The sequence below is a fragment of the Tenrec ecaudatus genome, chromosome X, assembly GCF_050624435.1.
Source record: "Tenrec ecaudatus isolate mTenEca1 chromosome X, mTenEca1.hap1, whole genome shotgun sequence".
NCBI lineage: Eukaryota > Metazoa > Chordata > Mammalia > Afrosoricida > Tenrecidae > Tenrec > Tenrec ecaudatus.
The window spans coordinates 11,546,639-11,562,210 of record NC_134548.1 but is presented as its reverse complement, the minus strand read 5'-3'; the positions used below and the strand labels follow the sequence as shown (position 1 = coordinate 11,562,210).

The 15,572-nt window shown below is 45.0% G+C and overlaps 1 protein-coding gene across 2 annotated transcripts in view; it reads left to right on the top strand.

Annotated features, from left to right (window-relative positions):
• Positions 1-15,471, top strand: part of PIR (pirin) — a 92,889-nt gene extending 77,418 nt beyond the window's left edge. For both annotated transcript variants that reach the window (XM_075539007.1, XM_075539008.1), the window contains exons 8-10: positions 2,466-2,548; positions 12,300-12,366; positions 15,141-15,471. In XM_075539007.1, the coding sequence (XP_075395122.1) occupies positions 2,466-2,548; positions 12,300-12,366; positions 15,141-15,253 (263 nt within the window). In that variant the 3' untranslated portion in view covers positions 15,254-15,471. The remainder of the gene's footprint in view (positions 1-2,465; positions 2,549-12,299; positions 12,367-15,140) is intronic.
• Positions 15,472-15,572: the final 101 nt, after the last annotated feature.

Sequence of the window (15,572 nt, the reverse complement as noted above, 5' to 3'; positions counted from 1 at the left end):
CCAGTCAGCCCCACCTTGACTGGACAGATAGTCGTTGACTTACAACGGCTTCTGACCTGACCCTTTCACCAATCGGTGCTGACAGAAATAGAACTTCTTTTTTTCCTTTTTCTTTGTCTACTTCTCTCTAATAGTCCCTTTTATGATCAGTACCTTCAGAAAGGCAAGCTTCAGACATCTGCTAGTGAGCATCTGAGAGTGATAACATCGGCAAATTATGGGCTGCGGCCTTGCACCTGGTACCCATTACTAACAGTAAGATGGACAAACATAAATGAATCTGCATTTGTAACTGCAGTCCTTCATAACTTAAATACGTTGTAAGCCAGGGACCACCTGTATTGACACATTTGGGGCAAATGAAGGCATAGTTATGCTTTCAAATAAAATATATGAGGCAGTTTACAAGTCTTGTCTGATATACGCTTTTCATTGCATTGGGTAAGAAGGCCACGGTCATGCATATACCCTTGATTCTGTCAGAAATCTACAACGGAAGTCACTGACACAGAGCTACAGAGACATGCGCTCATATGGCTCATTTGGAGCATAGGACACAGCCATGCGTTAACCACTGACAACGCTCCAGCAATGTTAAGATACATTGTCAAGTTGCTTTGCCCTTTGATGACTGTTTAAGAAAAAAAACACATATTTGCAGTCACATTGTTTTCAGTTAAATTTTCCTGAGCTGCACAATTAGCTTGAACATTCTTGGCACAGCGTCTCAGTGGAAACTACTCATTATCTGATTTGGCTCTATTTAGCATTGAAAGCAGTCAGAAACAATGCAATATATTTTCTTGGAGACCTATTTTAGTTTCAGGAGATAACCTGACCAGGCTGGGGGACGAGGAGGGGGATGGCAGAGAAATGCAGATGGAATCGGTCCTTGCTCTGCTGTGACCCTTGGTGAAACATGTCCTCTAATAACACAGATGTTAGAAAAACAGCAGAGTTAGGTTTCTAGTTAATCCTGTAAAATGTCCCTTTAAAAGCTTCTGTGCTAGGATGGAACAAACATTCTCAGTGTGACCACCGGGAGCCGTCTCATGTATCAGCAAGAAGATAGGGAGAGCATGCGTCCTATGTAACGTTAGAATTCAAGGCCTTTGGACAAGCTGAACTGTTTGTTTCTAAAAGATGATTTAGTCACACAAATGACCCTGATAAGAGGTGCAGAGAAACCCCAATTCAGTATTGTTTTGGAGAGCTGAGCCTTGCCAGCTCAGTCCATTGAAAAGTAGGTGTCCATTGCAAAGAGAAGTGTTATTAACTGCTTGGGTCTATGTACCATGCACCATTAACTGTGATCAAAGTAGGGCCAGGAGCGGGCCGTGGGGTAATGGGTGTGAAAGATGATGTAGTGGACCAGAACCACATGGCTCATCACTCCCAAGGAGTCTCAGTAAAACATATTTAAGATGATGATGCTGTATATCACTGTAAAAAATTGTACCCAATTCACATTGAGATTCTTTTTCGACTCCCACGCCTCATTTTTTTTTCTGCCAAAGCCTTGCCCGAGGGAGAAATGAATGGTTTTCTATGACATTTGCTGGCCGAAATCCTTGATGGGGAAGAACTCTCTCAGGGTGTGCCAGGGAGCCAGAATCAATGGATCTCAACAAGTATTGATGGATCGCCTACAATGGCTGAGAACGAGGGGAAAATCCTGGCATTCAAATCATTCAAAATCTCATTGGGAAATTCTCATGAGATTCACTCCGAATAATTCAATTTTAAAAAATACGTTAGTCAGGTAGCTATTGACCCACAGCTATTGAACTCTGAGCAAGGCCCAATGATCAATGTTGTGGGAGAGTCTCTTGGATGCATGAGTAATTTTCCTAAGTATACTTGATTCTTATGAGGTTTATAACTTCACCCAAGGAAACACTCGTAATGAGTATATCATGCCTACTGGCTTCTCATTAATCGAGCATCGATTTTGACATGTTATGAGAAGGGTAAATGGAAACTCAATGCAGAATGTACCTCCCTCTTCTTCTATGGTGGAAACAAGCCAGTTCCAGACTTGGATGACAACGAATACAATTGCCTCAGAGTGCCTGAGGTGCCTGTTATTGCTGGAGTTGAGAGAAGATAGGACGATGGTGGGGTGGGAGTAGGATTCTCATTTTCTACCCCGAGTAGCCTGGGCACCATTTCTGCTTGATGTCCCTGATGTGCAGCCACCATGTGGCTGGCAGTGGAGGCCGGTCCGCTGTGAGGCTGCACTGGTTTCAGCCTAGGTGACGGAGCAAGAAGACAGAGTAGGTGACCTCCTTTCAACATGTAGCCAACGGAAACCCTGTGGATCTCAAAAGTCCGTTGCCCGTCATGGCAAGGGCACCATTGTGAATGGTTGTGCATGGCATCCTGGTGCGTGTGTGGGTGGGTGCGGAGAGGGGCAACTCTACAGCTGTAAGCAAGCCTAATTTGGCAGGCCATCTGTTTTGTAGGTCCCGATGATGCACAACAGAAAATAGAACCTCATCACACCGCAGTGCTGGGGGAAGGTGACAATGTCCAGGTGGAGAACAAGGTAAGCACGGGAAAGCATTGCTTTCCTTCCCTAGGACTTTCTACCCGTTTCCAATAATATGCCTTCCTCTCGTGGGGAGTGGAGATTTTTCTTCTTCTCTCTTTTTTGGGGAGGAAACCATGCCACACAGTCAAGTGTAGCATCCATACCTCTTATTCATTTGTCTTATTTCCACAGGGTGATTCCAAAGTTTGATCTCAACAGATTTCCCCACTGTAGGAATCCTGTAAAGCCCTTGCTATTTACCCTGAGAAATCGGAACCTGGCGGCAACACACCTTGCTTGTCCTTAAAATACTGACTTTCATTTGTGTTCCGCTTCTGGGAAAGTGAGTTGTCCCCCTTGAAGGAGCAATAGAGATTTGCATGCATCCTTGAACATTAGGCAGCCAGTAATGCCGGTGACTGAACAGCATGGCAAGAGAGCAGGTGAAAGTGGGCAATGACCAGTGGTTTCTTTCATATACGTTCAACCCTGGTGAGAATGAGCAGGACCATAGGATGCGGTGCCTAGTCCTTTTGTGATGAATCACTGCTTTCTGAGGTAAAGTTGCAGAATTTCAGGAATTAGGGAAAAGTTTCAATTCCAGGTTGCTTTCCCAAGCCTACACCATCCCCTTATGTCACTCATGCTTCATCTTGGGAGCCTAGTATGCCCCTCTGGCTCCTCTGGGTCAGTCTAATAGAGGGGATTAGGAAACGATGAGGATGATTCCCAACTCTGTGTCCCTCCTGGTCCCCGGACCCTGCTATCAGAGAATCCACTAGGTTCAAGGCATGATGGGACCACAGCCCACCGCCTAAAACAACAGCAAAAGCCTTTTGCTGCCCACTCAATTCAGACTCATGATGGGCCCCTGCCATGTCCCTGTGCCATTGTGCTCCACAGGGCTTTTATGGAAGAGATCACCAGGCCTTTCTTCCATGGCCTCCCAGGTGGTTTCTAGCAGCCACTCACCTTTTGGTGAGAAGCCAGGTGGAAACTGTTTTCACTACCCAGGGACCTAGCCCATCCCAGGCTGCTCCTTGATGAACCAAGATGCAAAGAGAAGGAAAGAAAAGCCCATGGGTGCGAGTCCGGGTAGACTACAGAAACAAATTCATAGAAACTCATATGTGCATAAGACAGAGTTTTATATAAAGGGTAAATGTATATTAAGAAAAAAATCCCAGTCCAAGCCCAGAAGTCTGATATTAGCCCATATGGCTGATAGCTATCTATAATGTCTTCTTCAGACTCACAAAACACATGCAATGATGCTGAAAGCAGGACGAGCACAGGCCAGTGGGTAGAAAGTTTTTGGATCCAGTGGCGATGTAAGCGTGTCAGCACTGGCAGGGGTCTCTGTGTGACTTCTCCAGCTTCAGAGGTCTGGTTGCATCAGGGTAGGTCCATGTGGCTTCTCCAGCTCAGGGCACTAGAGTAGTTCCATGTGTCTTGTCAGCTGCAATGTCTCCCAGGGAGTGAGCAGAGAGAGAGAAATGTCGTCTCCCACCTCCAAGGAAGAAATACAGGAGTTCCCAGGGTTCTTAGGAGAAGGCCATGCCCACACAAAGGTCTCATTGGCTATGATCACATTGACAAGCTAGACTCCACCTCTACACTCTTAATCCTCAAATTGACAAGCAATTATATAACTACCACACCTTGAAAGCCAGAGACCTCCCTTTAATTCTATAGTGAGCCATCGGAAACCGCCCTAGTCAACCTACACAACATAGCAAGTTCCTGTATTTCAACCCAATACCCCAGAGATGTAGGGAAGCTTTTGTTAGGCAGACATACTGATATAGGATTACGCTAGTGGCGCAATGGTTAACACACCGCTGCCAGCAACTGGTCAGCAGTCTGAACCCTTCAGTGGCTCTAAGAGAAAACAATCCAGGGATTGGCCTAGGAAACCCTAGGGGGCAGTTCTATGTGCCACAAGGAGCCGCTAAGAGTCTGAATCGACTTGATTGCCCCTGATCTAGGGCATAGTGGGTGCCCTCTGGGTAGCTGGAGACCTCACGGATGGAAAACATCAAATTTCACAACTGTCCTACCTGATAGGTGCTGTCCAATGAAGAATGGGGATGTTTGTCCTAAGAGACCAGAGTCCCTGGGGGTCACGGCCAGGACTTTCCTTATTGGGAATATTGGGAATTAGTCCTAGCCTCAGGGGAGGCAAAGGAGGAAGGGGTGACTTCCCAGGGCTGCCCCCAAGCCCTCTTGCACTGGTCTGAAGTGAAGAACTCTGAGCAGATTCCTTCTCTGTCTTCCTTCAGACCCTGCTCTTCCTGCCTTTTCAGTGACCCTTCATGTCAGTGACCTCTACTCTGGAGCCCCTCTCTGTGGCTTGACCAGCAGGAAGACAGTGTGCTCCAGAGTGGCCAATCTCTAGGGCAGGAGTGGTGGGGATGGAGGGGCCAGCGCAGATCGCCCCTTCTCTCTGCCCCGGCCTGCCCTGACCCATTCCTTAGCACCCCCCATTTTCATCACCCAGAGGGTGAAATGGCCCTTTCTAACCATTGTTGTGAAATAGGCCCTATCAAACCCAAGCACCTAATCCTCAATCCTGTCTCACAGCAACCTAGTTGAACACAGTGGAGCCATTCGATGGCACTAACAACAACTTGACTTCTTGGATGAAGGCCAGACTCTAACGGTGGCTTCAAAATTGACTTCCCTTTTTTAGGGTTCTTAGAACTTGGGATCAAACCTCATCGACGGTCTTGCTCTTTTTCACTGGCACTCCACTGTACCAAGCATGGTGCCCTTTTCCAGGGACTTTGCTACTTTTAACATATCGAAAGTGTGTGGGGTGAAGTCTTGTCATCCTCACTTTGAAGGAACCTTCTGGCTTGACTTCCTCTAAGATAAAGTTGATTGTTCTTCAGGAAGTCCATGATAATTTCAATATTCTTTGCCACCACCATAATTTAAATTCTTCTCTGGTCTTCAGTAATCTTCGTCTAGCTTTCACATGCATATGAGGTGATTGCGAATGCCGTGGGTTAGGCCAGGTGCACCTTAGTCCTCAAAGTGACAACTTTGTGCCTTAACACTTCAAAGAGGTCATGCTTCTCCTGAAATGGTTGACTATAAACCATTTACTTGAGGTACAGCGACTCTTGTGTATTCCTTCCATCTCTTTCCCCTCCTCCCACCCCGAGACTGCCCTTCCATCTTCTTCTGATGTTTCCTGCATCATTGAAAGATAGCCAATACGCTCCTTAGAAACAAGGACAGACAGACATCACACAGAGTTGGGACAGGCGGTCAGGAAAGATCCATCCCTGGCAAAGGACATCGTGCTTGGTCGAGTGGAGGGCCAGTGAAACAGAAAGAGGAACAGAGGAGATAGACTGAGGAAGGGACCGTGACAATGGGCTCAAACAGAGCGACAAGTGTGAGGATGGCTCGGGGCAGGGGCATGTTTTGCTCTGTTGTACCCAGAATCCCCACCATTCAGAACTAAATAACAACAACAACATTCTGTCCATAGAATCGAGTATTGCAACTTGGACGCTTGAATTCCCCGTCCCCCCCCGCGCCCCCAACGCCAGTTTTGTCAACTTGAGACATGTGAAGCATGTTCTTTCTTTTTGGTTTTCTTACTCCAAGTCTTTTCACACTTGCCTTTTCTCACACCACCCTTTGACATCTTCCTTTCACTTTAGCAGTTCTAGGCTCCCTAGACTTCTCACGAGGAGAGCAACTGGGACGTTTTGCCACCTTATTGCTCTACAGAGTATTAGAAAAGTTAGCTACTTTCGCTTGCTAAGGATTGCTTTGGAATGATGCACTTAAAAATAAGAACAAAACACCAACTGGCTCTGCCTTGGATTGGAGGCGAAGGGGCCATGCTGAGGTTAAACATGTGGAAAAGTCATTAAAGACACTTCGGCTGCCCTCCAGAGTTTGAAAATGATGGACCCAAGCTCCCAAACTCCTGCACGCCTCGCAGTTCAATGAGTTTTCGTGCCAGACAAAACACATGTGTCCTTTTATCCTCCTATCTGACTTTCAAATGGAAAGGCACCATTTGCTTTGAGTTATATCAAAAAGAGCAAAATTGTTATCTTGAAAATATTTAAGCTATCATCATTCCAAAATATGTAAACTACTGGACACCCTCATCCCTCATCCCTAAAAGATGCATCTTTGGAATTAAGACACTCCCATTGTGAGCACTCAGCGCCCACACAACCGAAAGAGGCCAGCCTTTCCTCTCCCCTTCTCTCGGGACCCTTCCCTCTCTCTGGTCTGCCGCCAGCCATGCCCCAAGCAAGACCAACACACCATCCCCGGAAACACTATTAAACAATGCTCATCTTTCCAATTCAGTGAACCAGAAGGATGCAGTATGATGGTTTAAACTCTTTTTCTTTTGTTCGAATGTCTGTTGTTTCACACCAGGGTCCTCACACCTTTTAAACAGGGGGCCAATTCACTGTCCCTCACACCATTGGAGAGCCACGCTATAGTTAAAAAAAATGAACAAATTCCTATGCACACTGCACATATTTTATTTTGAAATAAAAAAACAAATGGGGCAAAAACACCCAGTGGGCCAGTTAAATGTCTTCGGAGGGCCGCATGTGACCCGCGGGCCATAGTTTGAGGATCCCTGTTTCACACAATTACCTCTCCAGTCTTAGAGACCCTTCTGGATAACCGAGTTCTGTTTTGTTTTCATTGTGATGTTGCCTTTTTAGCCATTCAAACATCACATTGAAAAAAAACAAGAAATTATTTATGCTAGATCCCGTTTCCAGATGATTTTCTGCAGAATTAAACTTAATCTTGGCATCTGCAGGGACATGAATGATGGTCTTGTGTTCTTTAGTATGATGTCTGCAGAGCCTGCTGGTGACTACAGAAATGCCAGATACATTTTTTAGCTTCTCTGACAGTTTTTCTTCATTTCAAAAATATACATAATTTTCATGCTTGATATCAAGCTGTCCATTTTCTTGTACTTTCATGTCCTTTTTTAAAAAATAGTTTTATTGGGGACTCACAACTCTTATCACAATCCATACATACATCCATTGTGTCAAACACATTTGTACATTTGTTGCCATCCTCATTCTCAAAATATTTGCTTTCCACTTGAGTATCAGCTCCTCATTTTCCCCTCCCTCCCCGCTCCCCCTCCCTCATGAGCTCTTGATAATTTATAAATTATTATTTTGTCATATCTTGCACTGTCCGACGTCTCCCTTTACCCACTTTTCTGTTGTCCGTCCCCCAGGGAGGAGGTCACATGAAGATCCTTGTAATCAATTCCCCCTTTCTACTCCACCTTCCCTCCACCCTCCTGGTATCACCACTCTCACCACTGGTCCTGAAGGGATCATCAACCCTGGATTCCCTGTGTTTCCAGTTCCTATCTGTACCAGCGTACATCCTCTGGTCTAGTCATATTTGTAAGGTAGAATTGGAATCATGATAGTGGGGGTGGGGGAATGAGGAAGCATTAAAGGACTAAAGGAAAGTTGTATGTTTCATCGTTGCTACATATTCCTGTCCTTTAACTTCCAATCTGCTATGGGTTTGAGAACCACAAAGCCTATTTGTGAGAGTTGTGGGTAAAGCAAGACTGATGAGGGATTGACAGAGGGTCTACGGGATGGGTAAAGGGATGATATTTAGTATATGGATTTCGTGACACTTGTTTGTAAAATGGGAAAGGTCAGAAACCTTTTTAGGGGGTACTCTGATTTTTTGCTGGGTACACACCAGCATCAGTGGACCGTTCACTTTGTTATGGATAAGCAAGGTGATGATGTATAAAGAAATATAGACCTGGGGATGGTTTAGCAGCGATTTTGTTGTTTGGAATGGTTAAGAGATAGTTACAACATGGTCCCACCCTGTCATGGTGGGAATTTCAAAGACTATGATGTAGACTCCAAACCAAACTCACTGCCATGAAGTCAATGCCAACTCATAGTGGCTCTCTAGGGCAAGGTAGAACTATCCCTATGAAGTTCTGAGACTGTAACTCTTTCTGGGGGTAGAAAACCCCAATTTTCCCCAAGGAGTGGCTGGTGGTTTCAAACTTATGACCTTGGGGTTAGAAGTCCAGTGGATAATCCTCTATTCCCAAGGTCTATGACTACCAAGAGCCATAATGCACTTTATCGTGTACATACATAATGTAGAAGTACATAAATGTATATTTAGAGGGACACTATGAGTCAGAATTGGCTCGATGGTGGTGAGTCTTTATTATATGATAGAATACTTTGTCACATAATAAAAATGTTAAGGTCATTAGAACATGGTTGAAGTTTTAAAATACTTTTAAGGGTTAGTTTCAAACTGCATAATCACGGTGGCTTTGTGGACTGTGCGCTGGGGTGCTAACTGCAAGGTTCGCGGTCTAAACCCACCAGTTGTATGCTGGATGTGCCTATAGGGTTGGCAGTCTTGGAAATCCTATCTGGGGTCGCTGTGAGTTGACATTGACTTGAAGGCAGTGGTAAGAAACGCCTCAAAAGAAAGCACACTGTCTCAGTGATCTATTGCTGGGTATCAAATGACCCTACACTGTGGGGGCTTTACAACAACGACGGTGTGTTCTTTCTTACGTGTGTGCTGAAGGGGGCTTCTGCATGTCTCCCTGGAGAGCTGCGCAGGCTCTATCCTGTGCTTACTTTCAGCTAGAAAGCTGGGGCCTGAGCCCAGGCGGGAATGCTCTGCAGATGGCCTGCAGTTCCGCTCGCTGCTCCTCCTGACTAGCTTGGGCCTTCTCCCGAGATGGCAGGTGCAAGAGAGCGTACTGGGAGAGCATGTCTGTGTGGGAGGGATTGGAGAAGAAAACCGTGAAGGGGGAGGCTGGGGGATCTGAAAATGCACCATCCTGTCAATCATTGAGCTGACGCCACAAAGAGGAACAGAAGGAGGAGTCCAGTGGAGAAGGCTGGTTCTGTCTGATGGGACCATGGGGCCTGCTTTTGATCATCAGGGTCAGAGTCAGGGAAAACTGGATAGAGCATGGAAGGGAAGGAGAACCAGCTGGAGAGAGCAGCAGCTCTCAGCCTGCCATCACATCTAGCCACCGTGACTTTCTGACAGCAAGGGCTGCCGCTCCTCTTCCACCTTCCAGATGATACTTTAATGCACAGGAAGAGGATTCTGGGAAACATTGCCCCAGCTTCACCAGAGTCCCCTAAACCAAGGCACCACAAGCAAACAAACAGGTCCACATGGGAGGCAGCTGCGACAGACTTACTTTCACTCAATGGCATCGAGTCGATATCAACTCGTAGCGACCCTCTAGGCTGACTCGAACTGGCCCTGCAAGTTTCTGAGGCTGCAACTCTTTGCAGGAGTGGAAAACCATGTCTTTCTCCGGTGGAGCAGCTGGTGGTTTCAAACTGCTAACCTTGCAGATCTCAGCCCAACACGTAACCACTACACTACCAGGGCTACAGAACTCCAGTTACCTTTAATTCCAAATCAAAGCACCAATATCTATATACATAAATTTATTGAATAGCTTATATGCTTTTAGGACTTGGTAAAGGTAGGACTCAGTTTTAACATGTTAATAATTGCATGAAAGATTTGAATCACTCCCTATGGTTGTGAAGTCTGAAATGCATTTGATTTGAAAACAATTCCACAAGCACAAATTTTCAAAGAAAAAATATTTTGCCATTACTTTAGACTTTTAAAATAACCTATGTCCATTGTAGTAAAATTGGGGAAAAGCATTCTCATCACTCAGAAATAACTAGTGATTATATGTGGGTATGTTTTTTCTCAAACTTTGCCAAGCCTTGCTTCTTTAAAGATGTTCCTTAAAACTAGAATAATTCTATATATATCACTTATCAACACTTATTTTTTTTGTTTAAAAATTTTCTTGACACATTTAAAGCTAGCAATACATTATGGACATTTAGCTGTGTACTTAAATGAAAAAATAAATTGTACTACTCATATATTTCATCTTGTAAAAAATAGGATAATTATATAACTAACTCCTCATTATGAGAGAACACGTCTGTCCAGTGTTGGAGCCGTGATGGCATAATGGATTAAGTGTTAGCCTGCTAGCATCAAAGTCTAGGGCTCAAACCCACCAGCCGTTTTACAGGGAAAAGATGCGACTGTCTGCGAGTATACCTTTAGATAGGGTTGCTATGAATTGGAAACAATGCAAAGGCAATGGGATTGGGGTTGATTACTAATGTTTGCTATCGTTAATAGTGCTACTATGAGCAGACTTTATGTGAAACTGATTATTGCCTTATACTATATCCTTGATTTGTGTGTGTGTTGGTGTAAAAACTCCATTTCCTGCCGTCGAGTTGATTCTGACTGATAGTGACCCTATAGGACAGGGTAGGACTGCCCCAGTGGGTTTCCAAGGCTATAAATCTTTACCGAAGTAGATAGCCTCATCTTTCTTCCTCAGAGCAGATGGTGGGTTCAAACTTCTGACCTTGTGAGCAACAGCACATAGCGTAACCACCAGGGTTCCTTAAGGGTTTTTGTATCATTTTAAAATCTCCCAAACAATGTATGAAAGTATATGTTTCCTGATACCCACACTAACACTGGATATTATCATTTTAATATTTTGTTTTCCAGTTTCAAGGGGGAAAAATCACATCCTTAATTACAGACAACTTTTAGAAGCTTTAATGTAATAGAATGCTTTTTGGACAGATATTTGCCTCAGCAGGTGCTCCGTGGATGCTCTGTTTTTACGTGGTTCTGTTTAGGTCCACATCAATGGGCCCATTTTACATTGATGGGCCTAAATGGCAAAGTCCATAAAATCTTCTTAGAATATTCATAAATAATATTCCCTGATTAAAATTATGTTGATAGTGGGAAAGCAGTAGAGCAAACCTTCTGAAGGTGGAATCTGTGTCTGGTGGAAACTTGTCAGAAAAGGGAAACTCAATTATTTTCCCCTTAAAGGGACCTGTAGACAAGTGGTAAGATTGTCAACAGGAAGACAACTTACGAAATCCCGAAAACAAGGCGGGCCTGTCAAGTTCCCACTGCTATCGAATCATTTCTGGCTCATACTGATCCTATAGGGCAGACAAGAGCTGCCTCTGTGGGTTTCTGAGCTTAGATCTTTACATGATTAGAATGCCTCCTCTTTCTCTCTCAGAGAGGTTGGTGGTTTTGAACTGCTGACCCTATGGTTAGCAATACAACGAGTAACCTACTATGCCACCAGGGTCACATTTCAGTCACATAGTTTGTCTTCAGGATGTTTCCAGTTTAACAGAGTCATCATTTAAACCCTCTATTGCTTTGAGAAAGTTAATACTGCTGTGGTCTAGGCTTATTCTTGTGCTCTAATTGCTACTAAGCATCTTAAGGAATAGTCTTTTCCATACTGAAAATATGCACAGAACGACTCTGGTTATTTCCATCCCGAATCTGAAGGTTATCCATTTGACCAGCATGCAACTTCAAAATGGATTCCAGTTTGCATTCAATCACAAGCGGGTTGTGAATGGATGTGTTGGATGTGTAAAATATGGCAAAAATTAATCATAATAAGGGTTCCTAGGGGGCATGGTGGGGGGGAGGGGATAAAGGGGAGCAGGCATCAAGGAGTTCAAGAAGAAAGAAAATGTTGTGAAACTGATTGTGGTAACAATTGTACAACACTCTCTAATGTGATTGAATTATGGAATGTTATATCTATAAGCTCTCCCAATAAACTGAGTTAAAGCAACAACAAAAAAGTGGGTTGATTGTTTGATTCTTTCTCTATTGCTTCTAGGATCCTGAGAGATGCCACTTTGTCTTAATTGCTGGGGAGCCTTTAGGAGAACCAGTTGTCCAACATGGTAAGCCCCAAATGATGATGACAATGCTTGGTCCTCTTTTTCTTTGAAAGCAATAGGCATGTATAGTGTTATTGGAAAGATGTGCTAGATTTTTGTCCTGTCTCTAGACCTTCGTATTTGAAGTCGTTTACTTTCTCCACCATCAAAGGGGAATATATATTCAGTCACTCTTTCTTTCTTTGAAAGAAACATTTCTTGAGTGCTCCCTATGTGTGGTCCATTGTGCTTGGAGCTATGTGTATGGAAGGGTGGTGGTGGGAGGGAATGGCGGTTTTGCACTCGTTCCTAGGGGAGTTCGTTAAAGGGGAACAGATTTTGGTGGGGATTCGAGTGTCATCGTGATCTTGACCAAAAACAACATCGCTTTCAAGCCCGTTCTTGTAGTCTGTTGGGGATTGCGTGGAGAACGTGAGCCTATTAGGAATACAATTTCTTCACAAGCTTCAAAGTATTTAAGTAATTCTTTATTGACTGTAACATGAATAGAGGTAACTGTGGGATAGCCGAAACACTATGCACTTGGAGGCAGACAGCCCTTGCGGAAGCACCTGTAACGGTCATTCATGCCTTTGCTTCCTGCTTTCTTCTACCATTCTTGTCTGAGTCCACAAGGAGTGTCTGGACTTCAGCTTAGTAGGTCTCTAAGAAATGACATATATTGACTTTATTAATTATCAAATCTACTCTTCATTAAAACCCCAGAACATGACCTTCACTTTGCATCAATCGCCAGGTACACAAAACTATGTCAGCAAAGAAAAACAAAACACTCTGCTGATCATCAATATAGAGTGCCGATTAATTTCAGCCTAGTCTTCATTTATGCTCTGTTCAACATTTGACCTCCCTCTTGCATGTTTCAAAGGACCCCTAGTGGCGTAGTGGTTATGCATCAGGCTGTTAACCTTGAGGTCAGCAGTTCGAAACCACCAGCCATGGGATGTGAGTCACAGTGAGGAGATTTGAATGCACATTTCTCCTCAGGCTCTTGCAGAGAAATCCCTTGGAGGAGGGACTTCCGTAGCAGGAATGTCAGGAACTGGTGGAAGACATCAACGGAGACACGTTTCTCTGTTGCTTTTCAGAAACTGTCCCCCAATAAGTGCTTCCCTGGGTTACAGAGCAGATCTCGGGAGTGGGGGGGACCATTGACCCTACAATGTGTGGAGTCAAGGGAAGAAGCAGGCACCTGGCCTCCAGAGGAGGACTCCTTAAACACTTCATGCAAAAAACCCAGGAGCTGGACAAAGGGAGCCAACTGATTGTTTCTATGAATAATGTTCTCCGGGCACACAGCCAGGCCCATTCTCTTACTCAGAGCCCGTGGCTGCTTTTGCAGCAGAGTTGAATCATTACGATGGACACTGCATGGCCTGCATCATCTAAAATCTTTACTCTGGCCCTTCACTGATGGGAGGCAGATGGGGCTGTCTAATTCAGTATAGTTCTCACTCATTTGCTCACTCACTGAAGTTGAGTCAATTCTGACTCATAGTGACTCTATAAGACAGGGTAGAACGAACTGCCCCAGTGGGTTTCTGAGACTGTAACTCTTTACAAGAGTAGAGAACCTAGGCTCTCTCCCGAAGAGTAGCTGATGGTTTCAAACAGCTGACCTTGTGGTCAGCAGATGAGTGCATAATCAGAGCCCCTGGCAAATCATATAGGGCAGTTCAGTGCTGCCCTACAGGGCTGCTAGCGGTTGGAATCAACTGGACAGTGGTGGGTTTGGATTTGGTTGGCCCTGTATAATTGGCTCTGTGATAGAAGGGACTCCTTCCAGATGAGAGCCCTGAATTTGAACCCCTGCCCGTGAACTTCTGCCATTGGAGCCTATGTGCTGCTGAGATGCTGGCTGGGTCTCAGTGGAGCTTTCAGACAAAGATGGATGTAGGAAGAAGGGCCTGGCCATCAACTTGCCAAAATCAGCCCATGAAAACCTTCTGGATCACGAGGATCTGAGCCACAACCCGATCCTGAGGTTGGTGCCAGACCAGGTAGTGAGCCAGGGACCGACGCAAGCCCAAACTCAAAAACTCCCTGCCATCAAGTTGATTCTGACTCACAGACACCCTATAGGACAAAGTAGAACTGCCCCCTGGGGGGTTCTGAGACTTTACACATGTACAAGAGTAGAAAGCATCATCCTTCTCCTGTGAAGAGACTGGTGGGTGTGAACTGCTGACCTTGTAGTTAGCAGTTCAGTGTGCGTCGCACTACTGCGGCCAGGGCTCAGAGAATACAAAAGGAAGACAAGAAGGGAGGGAGGGGGCTTTCTTGATGGAAATGACTGCAGTCTCCTGGGTTGTGTCACCATAGACGTAGCATCTTCATCCTCTTAACTCTGTAGTTCCATGCACTGCTTGGATACCCAGACTCCTCAGTTCTCAACAGCAGAATAGCGTACTTCTTGACATCTACTGACGATATTCAATAAACAGCCACAACAAGGGGGGTGACACAGCCAAACCCAAGGATGTTTTGACTACAGAGCCTGCCTGATGCCCCTAAGGAACTTATGATGGCTCAGCGAGATGCATTTATGTTTGTTGATCCCAAAGCTGGTTTACATAAGCACTCAGAACCATACACAATCCTAGCCAAGAAATTGGTACGACCATGTTTTGCGGTTGAGCACCCCCCGCCTGTTCAGAGGGACCTGGATTTGAGGGTCCAATTAAGAGCTACCGAAACACAGTGCCATTTCTAGTCGTCGAGGGAAAAGTCGTCATTATCGGGAACATTATCAGTGTCTCGTTCTGCCCTTGCCCTAGGTCCCTTTGTGATGAACACTAACGAGGAGATCTCTCAGGCCATTCTGGATTTCAGAAATGCCAAGAATGGCTTTGAGAGGGCCAGAACCTGGAGATCAAAGATCGGCAACTAGCAAAGACCACAAGAGCAGCTGTGGACGCTTCCGGGAGATTCGCTGCGAGTGATGTCCATCCGACAAGGCTTTCAAATCCCGAAGGCGACCTAGCTGGCATTTCCAAAGAGCCCCACGCTGTAGTGATAGCACGATGCTCATAGCAAGGCGCTGGTGGGAGATTTCTGGCACGTGCCAATAAAGCTGTTGCTTCTTTGAAAACAAAACCAAACCAAAAACTAGTTGGTATTCTTTATTTCAATCTGTGCCAAGTTTCTGTTTTAAAAAAATCAGTAAATAGAGGGGTGGGGTGGGGTGGGGGAGGGTGTGTGTGTGTGTG